The sequence below is a fragment of the Limulus polyphemus genome, unplaced genomic scaffold (genome assembly GCF_000517525.1).
Source record: "Limulus polyphemus unplaced genomic scaffold, Limulus_polyphemus-2.1.2 Scaffold426, whole genome shotgun sequence".
NCBI classification, from domain to species: Eukaryota; Metazoa; Arthropoda; class Merostomata; order Xiphosura; family Limulidae; genus Limulus; species Limulus polyphemus.
In genome coordinates this window covers 140,453-162,288 of record NW_013666036.1, presented here as the reverse complement: position 1 = coordinate 162,288, position 21,836 = coordinate 140,453, and the positions used below count along the sequence as shown (strand labels likewise).

Genomic DNA, 21,836 nt, shown 5'->3' with positions numbered 1-21,836 from the left:
AAGTGGCTCAAGAAGGAATTGCCTGGATGCAAGTGTATTTTTTAAATACTGTTAATTCCATAGAATTCCCTTAGCTGTAAAATTTAATTGATTCTTGGCATGTTGTCAGGTCATTAAACCTATTTCTGTGAAATCTGTTTGCAACTTTTTAATCTCTTGGTTGCATTTCCATCTGAGGAACAAGTTGACAATTTATCCATTCAACTGCAAAATGAATTATAATCTGTGTTCTTTGTTTGAATCATCTGGTTTAGTCATATTTGTACCTCTGCCAAAGCATCTGTTGCTAAAATGGATCATTGCTACATCAAAACATAACTAATGAATGCAGTAAAAGTAAGGAGCTAACCAAGATAGAACAATATTGAATGAGCTTCTATATTTGTTCAGTTTACAGAAAGTTAAGTGTATTAATCAATGAATTTATGATCAAAATACTGAAAAAACTTATGACTTCTGGATATAAACACTTTTCATAATATCTAGAAAAATAACAATAAACCTTTTAATCATAAAAGTGTACGTTATCTATTCCTCAATGAATAAAAACCAGCAACAGTACTTTTTAGCATCACATTCTAAAACACTTTACAAAACATAACAAATATTAGAGATTAAATGTATACTGAAGATTAAAAATCATTATAAAAAATCATAAATCAAAAATTCCAGAAGACTGTTTTTGTTTTTTTTATTAATACCCCGTAGTTTTCACACTAAAATATGTATATAAAATAAAACATACTAAAACCATAATGTAGTATTTACCTTGCTTCCAGATGTAGAGCCATAAGTCACAACTTTAGATGTTTTCTGGTCTAGCCTCTTAGATTCCTGGCTAACATCAAATGCAGGACTAGACATTCCCTGTGAATGAAACCGCTCCTCCCTTTGCTGCTGGATATCAAAAGTCATAGCCAAAGAAAAATAGGCATACTCAACAGCAGCATAAGTCAGAAGAAATGGAATTGTTACAATTGGAGCAAGGGTATTGATTTGACCAATCAGGATGAAGATGAAGATCACAAAAGCAAATAATATTATCGCATAGACAGGAACTTTATTTGGCCCTTTCTGTAACAATATCAACAAAACTAATTTGAATATCCATAAGCAATGAATGAATGAATAAAATTTCTCTAAAATATATTAAAATTATTTATATGTCTCTTAAATCCATCCTTTTTGTAACATATAAATTTAGCTTCATCTATATTTTCTTATTTGAGCATTTGAAAAGAGGAATAAAGTTTTATTTTGAAGTAAATGTTTAATATCAATCAAACTACTTTCAAAATATGATTGATACCATACAGGTTCACACTACCACAACATCTTACTTACCCCTCTACCTAGAAAAATACAAGATGGGAGGACATTTTCATTAGCCATGCTCTGGATGATGCGAGGAGAAGCATACAGCGATCCAAGACAAGATGACATGGAAGAAATGTAGAGTCCTGAGAGTAACATCACACCAATGGCTGAAACCTAACAATAGCAACAGGTAGTAAGTGTTTCCCGAGTAACAGCTATATACACACACAGACAGACACACAGTACTAATCAAAAGTGTGAGTCAAGGTATCAACACTCAAGTTGTAAATAAAGGTTGTAAAAGAAAACTGCTGCTTTAGTCTATATTTTTACTCAATATTACAGTGCTATGCATAAGAGGTTAATTCTGAAGCATAATAAATTGCCTCATCTGCACTCAGTAAGTACTCGTCTAGCCTTAGCTATATTTTAACATTACACATAGACGCTACCAGTTTCTTAACATTATTGATTATCAACCAATATTTCCTTCTATTTTTTCTATACAATCTCCAAAAGTTATTATAGATTGGTTGGCTTTTCTTTTGCAACATTACTTTTCAACTGGTGCTACAAATGTTTAAATGAATTAGCATCAGGATTTCAGACAGGTCATTTCATAACTTTCATATCACAAGCCCTTTCATTTCCTTTCAAATGTTTGGTCATTAATGGGAAAAAATGAGAGGTAGTGCCAATTGAACTTCATTCATTGAGTATTCATTTGACAAATCAGAATGTTGAGGTATTGTTTCTTCTTAATTATAAACATCAAACTTTAAAGTATCTTTCATTCTCATTATACAAAAGTGTTCCAATATTGTTGCAGACTCACTATTATACTAATTGGTCTTGTTTACACATTTAAAATCACTTTATAAAAAAACAGTTTATTTGGCGTTCAGGTTTTTGTTTGTTATTTTATTTTAGATATTAGTGCAAAGCTATGCAAGGGCTACTTTCTTGGCATCCCTAATTCTTAACAGATAGATTAAAAGAAATGAAACTACTCAACAGCACCAATCATCAACTCTTGACTACTTTAAGGAAGAGTGAAGTGACCATCATCATTATAACATGTCAAAGTGGCAATCTTACAAGAAATATAAATCATGAACCCTTCAATATACGGTCTGACATGCTAAACACTTGGCCACACATGCATGACCCCAATTTTATGACCTTTTGCCAGGTTTAAGCACTTGACTATATACATAAATGAAATATCAGGTTTACAATTGCAACTTTTCCACGTAGAACACTTTTGTTGCAACTGCTTTCAAACACTTCTGTTGTTGATTCTAACTCAATGTATATTCTGTATTTCCAAAGAAATCAATCTGTTGTCATTATTAAACTTACACTATCTTAAGTCTGCACTTTTTCCTTTGAAATCCCTTTCTCTTAATACAGAGGGTTAAGTAGACTATATTAAAATAATTTTTGAGGTTCACTCCATCATTTCAGTCTGCATGTTGCTATGTCTAGTTATGCTTTATCTGATAACCACGAAACTTTAACAGACTTGCAGAATACTTCCCAAACACCACCACTTTTCCCTACTTACTTTACATAATCTTTCTAGTGTACTGTTTCCCATTTAAACAGTCTCATCACAGAAATCCATAGGTACTGCATCTAGGAATTTTACTGGTATGCCTTAACACAGAATATTATGAGTACACATTTCATTCTCCAGCTGCTTGAAGTATACGATGGTTGAACAGAATGTATGATTGAGAGCCTTATTTTTGAAACCCAAACCCCATTCTCCTGGTTTACAGGTGGAAATCTTGTTTATGTTGCATTCTGTTGCCTAAGAAACATGGATGGTTTTTACCACTGACCTTTGTGTTCAGAGATTCTCACCTGTTACAAGATACTGCACTTTGCTTAACATGGCTGGGATATGACTTGTTGCACATCTCTTTCTGGATGATCCTGGTGTACCAAGTTGATCCATATTCCTTCATTTTACAATGTTATTAAATATCAGGCATATCCTTGTCTTGTAAGTTCAAAATCCCTGATTTAAACACACCTTTATGATCTGAGTTTATGAATATTTTGTGTCAGAAAGGGCTGTTACATACCCTTCCCAAAAGTGATACATTTTTGGTGATATCACACTACCTACAAAATTTCCAAACCATATTAAAATGTAATTTGATACGTGGCATTCTACTGTGACTTTAAATTAGCTGCAGTTGTCACATAACATAATGATTTGCATATTTCAAATGATTTTACTATAATGTACTCAACCCTGTAGACTTTAAAGACCTAATTTTAACAAAATGCTTTGAACACCAAGATCTTGAGCAACACACTACCGAGTTTATCTTTCTTGTCTAAAGCAATAACTTATGTTAATTATTTCATCTTTATTTTTTATCCATTTTAGCCTCAATGAAATTTGCATTTTACTCATCATGTAATTCAACTAATTCAATTGAAACAACAGTTGTCAGGATTTAAAACAGGTATGCAAAATAAATGTCAAAATAAAAGAATATAGTTCATATTTAATTACGTCTCGATACAATATAAAGTTACTAAAATATTAAATCATTATGCCTCAACTTCATTAAAGTGTATTTTAAACCATTTTTATTTAATTTCTACAATTTAAAACAAGCAAATCATACATAAGTGTACAAAGAGATAAACTGAAAATCTATGATAAATACTAGAAATAAAGAAACAGAACAATGAATACAAATACATTATTAAAGATGAAAGTTATTAAATAGTGAATTGTATTTGTGGGCCTGGCATGAGCAGGTGGTTAAGATGTTTGACTCACAATCTGAGGATCACAAGGCTTATAAGAAAGTATTATTGCCTGCTAGTAAAACACAAAAATGACAGTTACTATAAAGCATCATGCATGTTCATATTGTAAACTACAGAGAACAAAGTTTCATCATGTGCTTTGCTTATAATCCTATGATTTGTTAAATGTGAAATACGGCGATTGGAATAACAGGGTACTGAAATTAACAGTTTCGACTAGGATTGGCTAAAAGTTTTACAATTGAGGTTTAACATGCCCAGATGCTGTTTACTAAAGAAAATAGACTAGAAAAATGTTTACATACCAATGTTAGATAGCAAAACCAGCACTAAAATGCAAGGGACAAAAAAGAAATTTTTTTTTCCCTTAGAGGGTGCATATTCATAGTCTCAAACATATTTTGGGATTTTTTTTTTTTATTAACTTTCTCTTCAAACTTCTTTAAATAATACAATTTTGTACAAATAATTGAATGTTATGCTAATATTTACAAAAATCTGAAAACCAATAAAAGATAAGTTCTCTACAATTTTTTCAATTCACAAATGCAATTTGCTCTCCTGATAAGACAAAATGACTTCAGATGGTAATGGGTTAATAAGGACAGTAGTTACGAGCCTAGTGATTCTGAGTATGTAGCTAATAGTGCCAATTCAGACACTGACAGTGACACTGGAATACCAGCATCAGTTGATGAATGGTAGAGTGTCCAGGCTATACATGTTAGTCTAACTGATATCTCTTTTACTGTAAAGCCTCAAGTGGTTGCAGGTTTGCCACTCCAGTTGACATCTTCAAACTGTTTGTGATGGAGTCTGGTTTGAATGAAGTGCTTAATCCATGAATGAGTGTAGTTATATAATTGTTTTTAGTGCTACAATGGACTGCATGTGAAAATGTTTGTTACTGTAAATGATAGGCCGTTTAGCTATGCTCACCTTTGTTTTATAGCCTGTTTTATGACCTCCTTGTTGTATTTCATATCATACTACTGTGTTTCTTGCAGTTTGCTGTTGTATCTTCTGTGCCTTGGGACTAGGAGCAACGTGTGAAAGATGGGCATTACAGACTGACTACATGATAGCAGAAAAGGTAATATATGTATTAAATGTTTAATAATTTTTATCTGAAGTGTTGCTGTGTTGTTTTATGAATTGTTTAACATTAACACATTTGCTGCTGCAGCAATTTTAACCCATGAGCTAAGACAATAATGTACAGTGAGTTGTGTTAAAGTTGTGTTAAACATCTGGTTCTCATTCATTATTGCTGAAGTGCCAAAACTTTAGCAAAAGTTTGAAATAATTATGTGGAATAACAGTATTGACAAGCAGAGTAGCCAGCACTGCATCAGTTGACTAGTAATCCTATATCAATGATTTTTTCATGATGAAAAGAATGCCAAGAAATTTTCTCATCTCGGATGCATCAGTTATTGGCCACCGACACATTCTGCTTTTAGGTTTTAAGCAGTTCAATTCCAAGAACTATTCAGCAAACCTATTCATTTCAGTGACCATTGTATTCACATTCAGAGCACTCATTTCATTAATTTTTGTATAACATACTTTATTCAGATATGTTGAAATATTATTATTTTACTCATGGAGGATTTTTCTTATATGTTAAAAAAAAATTATTTCATTCAAAACTTCATTAATGTATGAAATATTTAAAAAGTTTGATGCTTATTTCAAACATAAATTTAAAATGTTATATTACACTAGTTTATATAACTGCAGTCTTTTTTTTCTTCATATTATAAGGCAATATAATTAATATTTTATAAGTTACTTCCACAAAAACCCAACTGTAGACATATTCACAATGAAGTGTTACACATTCTGGTAGACCTATAATAAGTTATAATTACTGCTAAAATATTCCTTTTTAGTTTCCTGTCACAAAACAAATAATTCCCTTGCCTGGTGCCAATAGAAGCTAATGTCCCTGCTGGTATATCTTTGGAAGGGTTATGTAGATCACCACTCATGTTGATCCCTGCAAAGATTCCAGTCATTGCCGGGAAGAAGACACCAAATAATGTGAACCAACTTTGATCCTCTGAATACGAAGGTCTAGAGTTGTTTCTGACATTAACAAGCGTATATCCAGTCACTCCATTCACTAAACAAAACAGGTTAATTGTTCACATGACTTACAAAGTATATAATCTGTCTATGACCAGTTAACACTCATTAATACTGTCTACTTAACATAATTCAAATCTATAAGTTGATGTGTGAGTATACAGTGGATATGATAGGTATTTAAAAACAATTTTAAGTTACAATCACTACATCTTAGTTCTTTTTATACAGTTTTCAGATCATCAGAAACCTTTTTTTTTCATTTGGAGTACATAAAAATATCACCTAATGAGGTAGAAAGGACAGAGAGAGAGAGAGAGTTTTTCTTATTAACCTATGAGTGCCTTATCTAAGTTGGCAAAGCATGATTATAATTAATTATATTTGTCATAAGACATACATTTTAACAACAGATGTCAGATCGTATGTTTAAAATACTATTATACACTCTTCTTCTTGAAAATCTAAGGGAGTGAATAAAGAATGTGGTACTGAAAAGTATAAGAGGCCTAATACTTGTCTTATGACAAATATGATTTATTTGTTCTTATTATCGTACTTTACAAGAAACTGGAAACAAGGAATACTTCTCAGTTTCCAACATGACTGTCAAATAATGAAATTTTTACTACTAAGTATTTAACAACGCATATCTATGCTACTTAATTTATGTAATAAAAATAACAATATTACAAGAAACTGCTTGAACAAATATATTTTAAACATACCAGGATCAACAGTTATAAAAGTACCAACTGCAAAGTCCAATGCTGCGAGAAGTAGTATAATCAAAAGAAGAAACTGAAGTCGAATCACCCACTTAACACCAGCAACGTTTATCACTGGAAATAGAGAAGAGCTATTAAACGTACTGTTGAAACAAATTATCAAAAACACTTAAAACATGGAGTACACTGAGGTTCTAATCACAAAAAATAAAAATGTGGTATCCTGTAATACAAACCACTAACAGTACAAACGAACAAATGCAGTGAGGTACAAAGCAATAAAATTACAATCTTGATATGGTACACTGTACTCCTATTCATTGAAAGTACAAAATGTATACACTATGGTACAAATCACTGGAACTATAAAAAACGTGGAGCACACTTTGTGATAAAAAAACGAAACTACAAAACAGGGAGTGTAATGTGGTACAAATCACTGGAACTATAAAAAACATGGAGCACACTTTGTGATAAAAAAAGGAAAGTACAAAACAGGGAGTGTAATGTGGTATAAATCACTGAAACTGTAAAAAAAACATGGGATATCTTGTGGTACAAATCACTGAAATTACATAAAATACAGTAGACACTGGTATTCACTACTGAAAGTATAAAAAGCATTAGTTACTTGCTGACACTAATCACTGAAAACAAAAAAGCATAAAATACACAGTGGTACTAATTACTAAAAACGAAAAGGACAATTAACATTTAGCAATCAGATATATTATCATTACAAGGAAACATTTTCTTACATCAATTCAACAAAATATACTTATGTATAATAAAGTCAATTCCTCAATGTATATCAAACTGATCAAGGAAAGTACTCTTTTAATATCTACAAACCCATTTCATGCACTAGAATACACAGTTTAGTCATTTCAAATGAATCAAATCTGTTGATAACACAGCCCATTAACAAGTCAATAGACTACTTCCAATAATTCAAATAACCTTGATTTATAAAGGTGTAGCTAGTTAGTGATCAAAATACAAAACAGCCATATCATGAATGAAAAGATCCCAAAAACCATATTTTAATGAGGTTGTGCAATTTGACAATGGGAGGATGGTCAAAGACAAAGTGAAATTACAAAGTCACTTGCAGTACTGCTGTCTACAATAAATGGTTACAGCGGAGTTCCAGTCACTTTAATAATAACAGTTTCTACATAGCCCGAAAACCTAAAACCAACACAATAGATTTCTTGTTCTATGAGGCAAAGTATAGAGAATGATCCATGTCATATGCCCATTACTTTTGCAGAACATGCGAAAGTGCACCCCAATACCATCAGCAGTTATTTTCATAGCATGCTCTACAATGAAACAAGGCAGTGTTTTCATTCAAGGTCAAAGAGCAAATTTTCTCTGGACTGCTGAAAACAATGAACTACTAATAAACACTGTTACCAACATAATATTTGCTACTTACTCACAGTCACTACTGAATTAAAATTCAGAGTGGTTGGCCCCCTAATGAATGGCATGAAGCACAGAAAACTCCATTGTACGACATTAACCTGGATGTATGTATCAAGCCATGCAAGGGCAAAGTTATGAAGAAGCTGTCAAACTAGTATGAGAAGCCTTTTTACCAAACACAGCACGACTCTACTGGCACTAATAAGGTAAAGGTGGTAACCATGAATGGTCTACCTCAAATTCAGAGGGAATGAGACTGAAAAATAAAATATCATATGGTGTAGCTACTAGAAAAAGCAAAAGATGGGAATCAATATGACAATACACAGCCAGTAGACCACTGGTAAAATCAATAAAGGAACTCTCCTCCACCTCCCGAGAGGCAGCCAGTTTCAATATAAGGGGTCAGTGCCAAGATGTGCAACCAATAATATTGTCTGTTAATTTTTTTGGTTCAGATACTTTGGTTTTCATTGGATTTTCAGTTGTACTTGCTGTCTCATTTTTTTTTACCTTCTAGCATTGATTCCATTTGTTTTATTTTTAAGTTTAGAGCAAATAAAAAATAACACAGACGAGAAAGATGTTTCAAGTGTTTACAATGGGATATAAAATGGAGTACATGTATCACAATTGGTTCTGAATTACTTAAGTATAATCTAAGGTCATTACAACTTGCCAGTTAAACTATATACAACTCTTTTACATTTGAGAATAAGTTATTATATTCTTACAAACCAACCACATTTAATCACACAATCTGTACGTTATCATTATTAACAATCAGTTTAAAATAGAACTGGAAAAACAAATGGTTAAAGATCAAAGTGATTATAAGGCTATCCATAATATGTTGTCTATAAAAAATATTCACACAAAAACTTTGAACTGACTTACCAAGCAACAAGATTATAAGTCCAAATGCAAAGGATCTCTCCAGCCAAGGATTTGTGATACTCAGTAATTCTGACATAGATTCAGCAAACCCCATAACATGCAGAGCACAACTAACTGCCTAGGAATGTCAAAAAAACAGTAGAAGCATAAGCAGCTTTAAAACATTCCATGCAAAAAATAACAAAACTATAATTATACATGTATTAGATATTTTTGCCCTTACAATTTTTGCCATTTCCTTTAACAAGAATTTCTGAAAACAGTTCTCTTTATGCTTAGTATGTACAACATACCAAAGTTTATTTTTTAACCAAGGAAATTGTTTGTACACAAAGGAGACTTGGAAAAACAATATTATTTATATTTTTAAGCATCAATTTATATACTGAACTAACTTGATTATGATGAATAAGTAAGCTCTCTTTCGTATAGAGGCTCTGTTCATCATTGGCTCTTACATAGAATCTGAAAGTTATTTGAGAGGACAACTAAAGTCAATGACTATATCCTACATATAAAAACAGAGCTTATTAATTCATAAGAAGAAGCCGTGACTTAACCATGCCAGTTCAAAATATAAATTGCTGCTTAAGCTATACGGAAAACATTTGCCCAGAAATTTTAAATTATTCATACCATGGTTAATCTTTGAGAAAAAAAGATTTACGAGATTTGCTATACCTTTATGCTAATAAAAAGTAGTTTAAATACTTGCTAAAACATTAACTCAAAGGCTAATTGTTTACATATTTTCTTCTAACCTGTACTTAATTTAATATTTGCAAATAGTTTTTATTGTGGCATTAGTTTATTATTCTTAAAATAAAGGCAATTTATACATTAAGTTTAACAACTTTTAATAAACCTTTAGTTACTCCAATTTTGTTCTTAGAAGCTAGACTAAGCATCAGAAATAAGACATCTGTGTAATCTTACCTACCTTTGGGTTAAAGAGAACAAGTTACATATAAATATTACAATGACTTACCTGCCCAAAGCAATACACAATACTGAAAGCACCACCAATCTGAGCCCCTAGAACATGAGACAGTAAGAAATGAACTCCACCACTCTCCACATGACATCTTTCACAAATTCCAATTCCTGCCATAACAGCCATCGTACATATTGTCACAGTCACCATGATAACCAGCACAGAAAACCCAATCCCAGCATTTCCCTGTGGAACATACACATGAAATCAAATACTTAAGAGTCAAAAAATTGTGTTGTGAATAAATATTCTAATTTCTATCTTTTTCTTTCTTCAGCTTAAGTGTTTGTCTCATTATTGTGTCAACTATATTACCTTTCCAACTTCAGTTTTGTTTTTGAATGCTGCTCCATATAACCTAGTTTAATTAACAGTACTATTATAGCAGTTTCTAGTTTTTAACTGGTTGCCGCTTTTAAACCTTTGTGCTGAAAAAATTGCTACAATTATGAATAATTCTATCACTTGAGAATTACTACATAAATGTATATATACACACACACACACACATAAATATATATATATATATATGTGCACACTATTAAATTTTACAAAATTATTCTTTCTAGCATAAAATTTACCAACAAAAATATGGAAAAAAAAAAAGAGTAAAAATACAACTACAGAAAGCCTATAAAATATAATGGTAACATTTAATGGGATTAAGATAAATCTCTCAGATGCAAATTAGTAACTTACAACAATCCACCCAGTTCTCAGAAAAACAATCACACCAAACAAGTTGATCATACATGATGTGAAGACTCCATCCCAGGTTCCAAACAGAACTGGTTCAGATAAAAAGAAATTGGCCTTCCACCATGGTTTACTGCCAGAACTCTACAAATAAAGTAGGTTTGTTCAACAGAATAAATATTATCTTTTGATTATTTAAGATCCAAGCTATTAAACCATGTTTCGTATGTTCCAAATGTGTTTAACTATATATATAAAACTTTATGTGTGTAAAAGATGCAAAAATTAAATTAACACAAATGTGGAGAAAAATAAAATTTAATGAATTTACACATGAAATTATGAAACAAAAAAAGTTAGATTATTAAATACTGATTTTATTTTAATATGCCTATCTTACATGGGAAGACCATCATCAGATATAATTTTTAGCAAATTAAAGGTATACATATTTTTTTTCCCTATCCTCAGCCTTGTTCATGTACATTAATATTTAAGTCTGTTTACCTTAGAATATTGGAAGTGCACAATACTTTAGACATGATTTCAATTTTGTCATCCATGCATGCCTTAAAAGAACTGTCAATCAAAGCAGCAACTTTTAGATTTTCCTACATATTAATAAATGTAAGGTATTTACACTACTACCTTAAATTAGAATAAAATATTCAGCTTTACAGTGGATTTTCTCAACAAATGAAAATTATTCTCTGCTGTAAGTCCTGAATTAATCCACAATCCTTTATCTCTTTAAAACTTTACCATATATGCAAATGTTATTTTTTTGTAAACAAAACATATATCCCTTAAACCAACTACTCATTCATTTCTAGATAATAAAGCTTACAAAAATGTACAGGTTTTTTCCTTTAGGCACAAACTAACAATTATTATAAAATCAGAAATGGGTTAAGTTTACTATTCTTTTCTCTTTCATCAACTACATTGACAGTTTATCTTTCTACATTAAAAATTACCAAAATAACCAAAAACTAAACAGCTAAAATCTTTCAAAAACTTTGGGTAACCTCTTTTCTCTGTTGAGTTGAACACCAGGTAACAATCCCAGGGGTTGTACAAACAAGTTATGACTCCTCATTTGGAGGCCAGGTGTCTCACAATAGAAAGAAGAGAGTTCCTTTAATGATGTTACCAGTGACTTCTGGATGTATAATGTTTTATTGATTCCCCAATCTTAGCTTTTCTTCACTATACTACATGGTACTCTGTTATCCAACAGTCTCAGTGTCTCTGAATATTGATGAAGACTTTCCATGGTTGCCATTTTCACCTTACTAGTGCTAGTAAAGTTATTACATTTGATACAGGGCCTTCCCTTGTGCACTTGTTAGTTTATTCATTTAGATTTACTCCTACATGTCCTGGTATATACATCCAGGTGATGGTTTTAACATGTAGTTGTGATGGAATTCAAGGTCTTTACACTGCAATTTCTACTGAATAATTTTATTTTTAAGTACTATTGATGCTTTGTGATGCTGCTGAGACTAAAGAGCTGTAACAGGGCTTTGACAAGGTGGTTAAATCCCCCCTCCCATGACCAGTCTTAAAGGTGTTTTGTATCTCTTCAATCTTATCTAGCTGCATAATACTCAAACTGATCGTCAGTGTTGTATATTCCAGGATGGAGCAGATAAAACTTTGTTAGGACTTAAGCTAGTGATTTTTTTCAGCTCTCTTTGCTGCTGCAAGTTTCCATGAGTGTATTGATGCCTTTGGTAGTTTTGTTTATCATGGTGTTAATGTGGCTGGTTTTGGCAGGATTTATTATAATTTCTGTGTCATAGCACCATTTGTTCACCCTGCTAAGGAATGGTTACAGTGCTCTTTTGATTTCAGCTTTGCTAGAGACTTCATTACACATCAGAATGTCATCAGCAAGGGCTGACAGTTGACATATGTTTGGACTGACAAGGCAGATTCCATGGTGCAGATGCTGAAGAAGGCTGACAAAAGTATGATCCTTAAGGTTTAATGGTACTGATGGTGATCTAGTCTGACTGATGACTTCCATGATTCATCATGCACCTTCTAGTAGTTAGTGCAACTATAATCCCTCTTACACATTACACTTACACCTATTTTGAACACTTGTTTAGCAAAAAGTTAAAATCCTTCTTATTATCTCCTCTAAATTCAGCAGTGTTGATCCAGGTTTCTCTTCCACCACAATAACCACTTAATTGTGGTGGAATAGAAACATATTGTTCTAATCCCATGTGAGTTTCTATCAAAAATACATTTTCAGGAAAGGAAAATGTTAACTTCTAAAACAATTACTCGTATCTTAGTAATGAGGGTAGCAGTGATTCAATCTGATAAACAAGAAATATAGCTATAGCTTCCTCTTGGATCTTGAAAATGATGTTTTGAAGGATGAGTGATCATTCATGGGTTTGGGTAAGGATTTGATAAAGCCATCAGTCCATATTTTAGTAATGCTACCTATTACCTTGCTACTATGTTGATATATTATGACACTAACTTCAGCATGTTGCATTCTGCAAGCTTCTTAAAGATGGAGATGCCTAAGCGATCTAGACCTGCAGGTCCGTCTTTAGATGTATTTATGGATCTATGTACATCATTTAAGATAAATATACTTAACATTAAGAAGCTCTAATAAAATATTTAGGTTGCATAAAACCCATACCTGATCTTCATGAAACAGCTCATTTTGGTTAGATATCTCACCATGAAGCAACTTCTCCCCTTGCGGAGTCACAGCAGAAGCCTGGGAAGGTGCAACAGAATCAGATCTAAGACCATATCTTTCCCAATCCACTTGGTAATCACTAGAGGGTTTTTCAAAACCTTCAGCCATGGATCAGTAGTGTCTCACCATTGAAAAAACAAATGTAAAGAAAAAAAGTCAAAGTCTCTAGTGATTTTTTGGTTCAAGATGCTTTAGCTGAAGTCTCTGTCTGGAGCTCTTCATCCTAATTCTTGAAAAGTATAGAGAAAAAAAAAAGAAAAGAAATACATTTGCAGAGCCAAAATATCCAGTAGTGATGGTTTAGCATGGAAAAAAACGATGTTACATACACTACATATACTCAAAATTTTATACAACATGCAAAATACTGTTCACGTATAAAAACCAAGAAATGCTTTATTAATGAGCTTTTCCTTTCTCCTCATATCAGAATTACAAAATTAACATATTCTACAGTTTTACTATCCAAAATTATATATTCTTTCTTTAACTTCGTTTTATTAACAGTATTGGTTAACCACTTTATTTGGACCTATACCCAATAATGGGTGGGGCAACTATCTGCCTGAAAAATAGCCATGGCACAGCATAGCATAAAATCCAGTGCTGGAAGGTATCCTAGGATATTTTTTTTCACATTCAGACAATATCGTATGTAACTTATAGAGCTTGGTAGGCAGATGATCATGATGGTGACTAAGTCTATCAAGTTCATCCCACAGACACTCATCTGGATTGAGCCCTTGGAACTGTGGTGGTCTGGGAAGATGCCTGAATCCTATCATGGGAGCATTATCATCTTGGAAGTAGCCATTCCCACCAGAGTACATATGAAGCACTAGTGGATGCACTTGAAGAAAATGACACTGAAATAAGCTGAGTCATTCATTGTCTTCTAAAGAGACAAAGATGTCCAGGGTATGCCAGAAAAATATGCCCCAAACCATGACTCCACCAGAGACCTGGATAGTTGGGATCATATAAGAGGGATCGAGTGATACATGTGGATTTCTCCAGATCTGTCTTCTCCCATCTGTGCACAAAAAAAGTAAAGCGTGACTCACTGAACCACATCATTTTTCACCAGTCCTCATTAATTCCAATGTTTGAAATCCTTAAATCACAAAGCATTTTTCATTCTTGTTTTTAACTGAAATCAGAGGTTTACACAATGGTCTTCTACTTCCATAGTCTCAGTTTGTTGCAACATTCTTAAAAAGGCGTGGCTAGAGATGGATATGGGTCTATTGTTTGATGACAGGTGGATTTAACCATTCTATCTAATTACTCTTCTCCTCTTCCAGTCACTAAATGTTTGTGGCCAAAGTTCCCCCATGCAGTAAAAACTTTAATTACCTTTTCACACTGCTAATAAACTTGAATGGCAGATATCTTGGAGCAGCCTAACAACAAAAGTGTCTTGGCTACTGCGACACCTGCTAGATTGCCTCTTTTGAATGCTGCAGTATCTTTGCCTTTCTCCCATATCTGTTAGATTGACTACAAATGTACTTGTCCTAGTCATTTACAGCTGAAGGGACCAACTACCATGTGATCAATCTATTTGCATTTGCAGCTTAGGTCAGGCCCAAGTCTGAAAGGTACATAGATCTAAATAAAGTGGTTAACCAATGTAAATATACCATTTTTTATTATTTCATAGCTTACAATTATGAAGATTATTTTGCATTGTTAGCTCAGAATATGGATTTAAGACTAACCTAACTCTCCTAAACTGGCCAAATCTCAGGAGCTATTTACAGCCAAAAATGCTAAATGCTGATGAATCAGTACATTCTAATCAATATAAAATTTTATTTTATGATACTGCAAACTCCTACTACAAATCAAAATATAAAGTTAGCTACATTATTCTTAAATTGAATGACATTTCAGGATGTTTCATAAATATACAATATTAGCCATATTATTCACTAATTTAAAGTTCAGATCTATGCACTCATCTCCTCACACAGAAAAGCTTTTTCCTCTTGATTTCATGTAATCTGCCAAAGACATTTGCAAGCCACTAGCCTTGTAAAAACTCCCACCTAATCTCATGTGAATTGGCAGCAGAACTTTGCACCAAAAGGAGCACAACACAACTCTATGTACAGTTACTAACTGTACATTCATGCTCATGTATCCTCATTCTTTGATGAAAAAATGTGCTTTGGAAAAATGGGAAGAATTAGTGTAAATGTGTTGGGAGGTAAATATCTATCAAAAATACATTTTCAGATAAGGGAAATGTTAACTTCTGAAATGAATACTCACCTCTGCGCATAGAATAACTAGAATCCCAAATTGGGGTGGTGGAGGAATTTGTGCAAAGATTACCTAAATGAGGTTCCTACAGAAAACACCCGAAAAAAACCCATGGGTTGTGACATTCAATGGCAGGGGGTCAAAGGGTTCACCTGTGGTAGACTGCTTCTTGTCTCATCTAGGGTATAATCTTTGCCTGTGTAGGAGAATAACTGAGGCAAAAAAGCCATAATTGTGTCACAAGGATGTGCGTACTAGGTATATGGTCATCCAAATAATCTCACACAATCTGTTGGACAACCATTATATGTAGTGAAGTTGGGGCTCATTCAGACCGTACCTCCTCTACCATTAGATTTGATGGATTAAAACCAGCTATGGGAAAATGACACTAGTGATAAGTATTTGTGTTCATCTTTTCTACTGTAAGTATCTACAGGTCCCATTCCAACCATGAGAGAACACTGTATAGAATCTTGTCTGTATGGATACTTATATAAACCTCTATTAAACTATCAGTCACTACAGGCCCTTGCCTCCTGTGGGAGTAAGGTATGTGAGAGATACATCACTGATGTATGGAGAGTGTTCACCACAACTTTACTATCAGTCGTTAAAGGACCATGCTAGCTGCAGGAGTGGGGTGTTTTTTGGTTTTTTTTTCAGACTAAACAAACTTGAATGCAGCAGGAGGATTTGTAAGATAAAGATATATAAAATGATCAGTTTAAAAAGTTGTACCATAGATCCACTTGAAGACTGTGAGGTATCATAGTAATAAATGTGTGTGTGGTGGGGGGGACCACAATACACTCCAGCTCCACTTCTCACTACAAAGGGCCCAGTTGTTCTATCCCCAGCAGTTACATTCCAATTGGTGAGGATTCTCCATGTGCACCACCCCAGCAGCTAGGAAATGGTAAGTGGCAAGGGTATCTCCTGCTCCGCTCAATGAGAGGGAAGAATTTGTATAAGAGAGACCCGAAGAATGTGCCCAGATCCCCATCAGTCCTTCACCCTGGAAAGGTCTTTTATGGGAGACAGTGCAATGGGTAACTGCAAAATTGGCAAGAGAAATTGGCAGAAACACTGCTCTGGAACTGGCTTTTCCCATGATAGTCCATGGAATGGGTACAGTCTGAATCGGACATGAAAAGTAACATGGATACATATAAAAAGAAACCTCAAATGGTTTTGCAGAACACCCCATCTTACAGTGGGCACTTGGAGTCAGGGAAGATAGTATGAGCACTTTGTTATCCTGGCTTGATGTGGCTTAAGTATACCATGGGAGACAACACTAACAGCCTAGAGGGATGCTATATAGTGATTGAGGTGAGAACAAATTTGTATACTCACCTGTCCAAAGACAGAGGGTGGATTAGAGAATAGATATAGGCAGAAATCTAAATCCATATGAAGATGAGACAGTAAGGTGTAGCAGATAGTGAGTGATGAAAAGGTGTGGGGTAAGACACAAATCAGCCTGGAGAATAGCATCAAAAGTTGGTGAAAAAGAGTAGCCAAAAAATGTGGGAGGTGATGAATCTGATAGTGTATATCAGATGGATGAGTAGGCAGTAGGCCATCCTGTAAGGGTGGAAAGAGAGAACTCAAGTGGAGAGAGATCCCACAGAATGAAAGAGTAGTGATTGGAATCCCAAAAGGAAGAGGAGCATGACAAAAACAATGAATGGCCCAGATATGACATAGGAGTCTATCTGGTACAGAATTAACATATAGAAGAGGTATAAAGAGAAGGGATATGGGGGAAAAGGTGTGACCACTGATCCTTTCTATGGAAGATTAGGGAAGAAAAGACTAATCAAAATAAAAGGAGGTGGTGAGTGTAATTTAAGAAAATTTGAGAGAACTCTATATAAAAAAAAAAGACATCTAAATGACAGTGACCACAAGCAAGTGGTAGCAGGACATGTGTGTCCAAGGAGAGATGTAACAAACAAGTTGCTAAAGGTTTGATAGGGTCTTAGGTAAGAGCATGGAGAACCACACTGAGATTCTAATCAGCAAATGAGGAGGGTGATGGGAGTCTGTGGATAAGGAAGGAACAGAAGAGAGTGATGAAGAAATTATCCTGCATCAATGCTGCCCAATAGCCCATGATGGAAGAAACAGACAAGCCACAATAGAACAAACATGAAAGAGGAGGTAATATGCTATAAAGTAGGTCAGTCAGGGTGGAAATGGTGATGGAGAGACCAACAGCAATAAGTACATCAGGTACTTTAGTATACAGAAGAGGAAGAAGAGTGATAAGAGTGAGAAAAAAAGAAAGTTACATGACTGGATGGTACAACTCAAAGAGCAATGGACTGGACAAATCTTAAACATGAAGGGATGTCACATTCTGATGAAAGAGTGATGTGTGAAGTTGGATTGGATGGGATGTTGGGAAGGAGGGAGGTTTGGATAAGAGAAGATGGAGTAACAAAAACCAACGTTGGACATGCAAATGAGGGGCCACCAACAGGATCTTGCAAGAGGTGTCTTGAATCAGAGTAAGGACATAAGGAAGGAGGGAGGGCAGGCTTACAGAAAATGATGGTACTAGTCTTGACTGAAGACATAAACAGCTAGGGCTGTGGGATAGGGCACAGGAGACCAAAGAGAGGAAGAATGGATTTAAGCAGTGTGGTAAAGGCACTTATATGGGGTGTATTAAGTTGAGAACAGATTGACAGAAGACTTGTGAGTAGAGGGACCATTCAGTGTGTAAGAGATGATCTTGTTGAGAAAGACAGCAGTGTGCACAGTACATATAGCTCACTGTATATCTTTTTGCTAAACAACAAACAAATAAAACAACTTTATAACTATCAGGATAACAATTAGACCAACATCAAAAATTAAGGATGCCAGGTTTCTTCTATTTTCTATACTTGTCCTCTGTTGTCTTGTTAAAGGACAACTAAGATCTTTATAAAAGAATAAAACAATATACACTAAGTGTCCCTATTTCTACTTATAATTACCAACACAAAAGCAATGTCAGGACTTTTAAGTCCAACTTAAAACACACACACACACACACTGAAGATTAATCTATTTGAGGTTGCTGGAAAAACAAGAACATAAGATATATATTCTTTTAAATGGCAAGATGTTGAAAACAAATGTTTAGCCAAGATTAATTTATTATTCTGAAAGATTTATAAAAGAATATTTAATGAATTAATTTTTAGAACAGAACTAATTAGAACCTAATACACTAAGTTTACCAAGTATTCAATATGATCTAACTGGAATAAAATAAATCTAAAAATAAAAAGAAAATGGAAAATTTAATATATATTAATTGCAATACGCAACTGAAAATTTAAAACAACGTTATTAACTAAAACTATAATAGTTTATTGTACAGGTCAGTAAAAGCGCAAACCTACGCAATGAGCTATTTGTACTGTGCTCACCTCGGGCATCGAAACCCAGTCTATTGTTATAGGCCTTCAGACTTACCGTTGTGCCACTGGTGGGGAGGAGCAGTCAGCGAGTTTCTTCATATACTGAACTATAAGCAACTTAGACTTACCGTAATATATAATAACTTATCAAACCTCAAAAACATTAACGTTTTATTGGGATATTACAAGATTCAACGTCAAAACTAATTGTAAATTCTTTACTATTCTCTAGGATACCGTCCAAGCCAAAACTGGGCCTATGTTAAGTAACAAATAACTATCCTTTTAATGTTATAGTCCGGCCTTGACTAAGTCGTGGGTGGTTAAGCCTCACTTAGGTATAAATCCTTCAAGACTATCCTTTTGCAAGTTTAACAATAACCAACAATTTTTACTGACAGCACTGTATGCATATGTATATATATGTAATAAAGTGTGTTTATATTTTAATCTAAATACGTTTCACCCAGAGATTATTTATCTCAGTATTTTATTGTTTAACCATTTAGTAAGAATAAACAAACACCTTTCATACAGTCATAACTTTTGCCGCAAAAAGTGCCTAAATCAGGCATAATTGGTCATCAATTGGAACATCGACGGGCTTTTCCGTTTTACTTAGTAAAAAACATTCCCGAATATAATAATAGGAATACACATCGATTTAACTGGCTTTGGTAACTCGTCTACAGGCGATTAGCATATGTCATCTTGTAGAAACATAGACCTAGTGAACTTTGTAAATGCTACATTTTCACTCTTTCCCATACAATTTGAGTGCTGTAATCATGTTTCACATACTAAAATATATTTATGTCATGTTTATTTGTAATTAAGCACAAAGCCACAGAATGGGCTATCTGTGCTCTGCCCACCACAGGTATCGAAACCCGGTTTCTACCGTTGTAAGTCCGCAGACATACCGCTGTGCCACTGGAGGGGGGGGGTTGTCATGAAAACAGGAAGTAATCAATGTTAAGAATATACTCAGTTTCCAACGTAAACAACCCTTTGGCAGTAATGCGCTTGTGTATGACGTAAACGAGACAATTGTCCAAATTCAACCCTTGACAGTGTAATATCTTTCTTATAAACTGCGCATGCTAAGCAAGAAGTTTTAGGTAATATTCTGCTATTTTTTGTTATTACAGTATTCTTTATTTAATTTAATGAAGACAATTTTGTGCATGTACCTTTTTTAATTTAAAAATACTATTGCTTATTATTCTAGCTTTAACTTGGGTCTTTGTTTCAACTTCCACACTGGCACTGTGTTATTGTTAGACACAAAGTTAGTATTACTGTTAGTTTTGAGTTTGACATTTGAGTCAGGTGATCAAAAGTAGTCTAAACATGGTTTCTGATTGCATCCGAATGCTTATTAGTAGATACGATGGAAGAGCCCGAGCAACGTAGGTCACGTGACAGTCACTTATGTTATTTAGACACGAAATGTAACCGTTAATGTTTTAATCTTTTTTAACTCAATAAACACCGGTGTATAAATGATTCCCTCGTTGCATAGTAAGCTGAAATTTTGTTACAGAAAATCTAATAACAGTTGAATGATATAATGTAAAATATCATATGGCAAGTAATTAAGATATTCAAGTGGCGTTATTTGTTTACGTTAATATCATTTATATGTAATTACCTTTTTTTTTTTCTGAAGAGTTAATTAATATAACTTTCTACACCCATCAAAATTAACCAAATGAATACAGTTGAAACATCCACCAATATCTTAATCACACGAGTGTTTAACTGACTAATGTGCAATACACACATCACGTGTTACTATTTTATAGTATACCTATAGTTCCAAAACACGAGCTTTTACATCAACGTGCCGCGAACCGTGAACCTTCATATTCACAGTCCAGGCACGTTGTCATTGAGCCACGCCCAGCCTATAAAAATAAATGTACGAGGATTGTTTAGAAAAGTTTAGCTACACAATACTGATAGATACTACATAACTCAAATGTCAAATTTTTACATTAATGCCAAGGATATTTATAAATCTACCGAAACTGTTGAATAATTTTGAGCTGTTATTTTTAATAGATTATATATAACTCTTAAATAAGTACTTTTATTTTCCCTGAACAATAGACCTTCATATTAAGCTATAATGTATTCTATTTAACTTTATTGGTCGTTCCTACAAGGTGACAAATCGTTCTTATATTTCAACTCCTCTGCGTTGTACATATTACTTATCAAAACTCACCACTCCGATCACAATTGTACGGCCAGTAGCGGCCGTTAACTGCTCAATTTAAGCTTTAACTCTTTCACTCCCGACGAGTTCACAATGAAAACAGCTTTATTACTATTAGGAAGTCATCACGCATTCTTCTCTAGTCCCCTGTTCTATTTTCCTTCAATAATACCCAGCGTTCATCATCAGTACCATCGCTCTGCACAGTAGCTCAAGGCTTCTATTCTGGCGTTTA

General features: G+C 33.8%; 1 protein-coding gene across 1 annotated transcript in view; it reads right to left on the bottom strand.

Moving 5' to 3' along the window:
* LOC106458179 (solute carrier family 12 member 8-like) overlaps nucleotides 1-21,836 on the bottom strand; it is a 47,773-nt gene that overhangs the window by 13,753 nt on the left and 12,184 nt on the right. Inside the window, 8 exon segments of the mRNA XM_022384320.1 lie at nucleotides 769-1,074; nucleotides 1,345-1,562; nucleotides 6,020-6,241; nucleotides 6,933-7,046; nucleotides 9,261-9,378; nucleotides 10,249-10,440; nucleotides 10,954-11,094; nucleotides 13,625-13,916. Of these exon segments, the coding sequence (XP_022240028.1) occupies nucleotides 769-1,074; nucleotides 1,345-1,562; nucleotides 6,020-6,241; nucleotides 6,933-7,046; nucleotides 9,261-9,378; nucleotides 10,249-10,440; nucleotides 10,954-11,094; nucleotides 13,625-13,795 (1,482 nt within the window). The 5' untranslated portion in view covers nucleotides 13,796-13,916.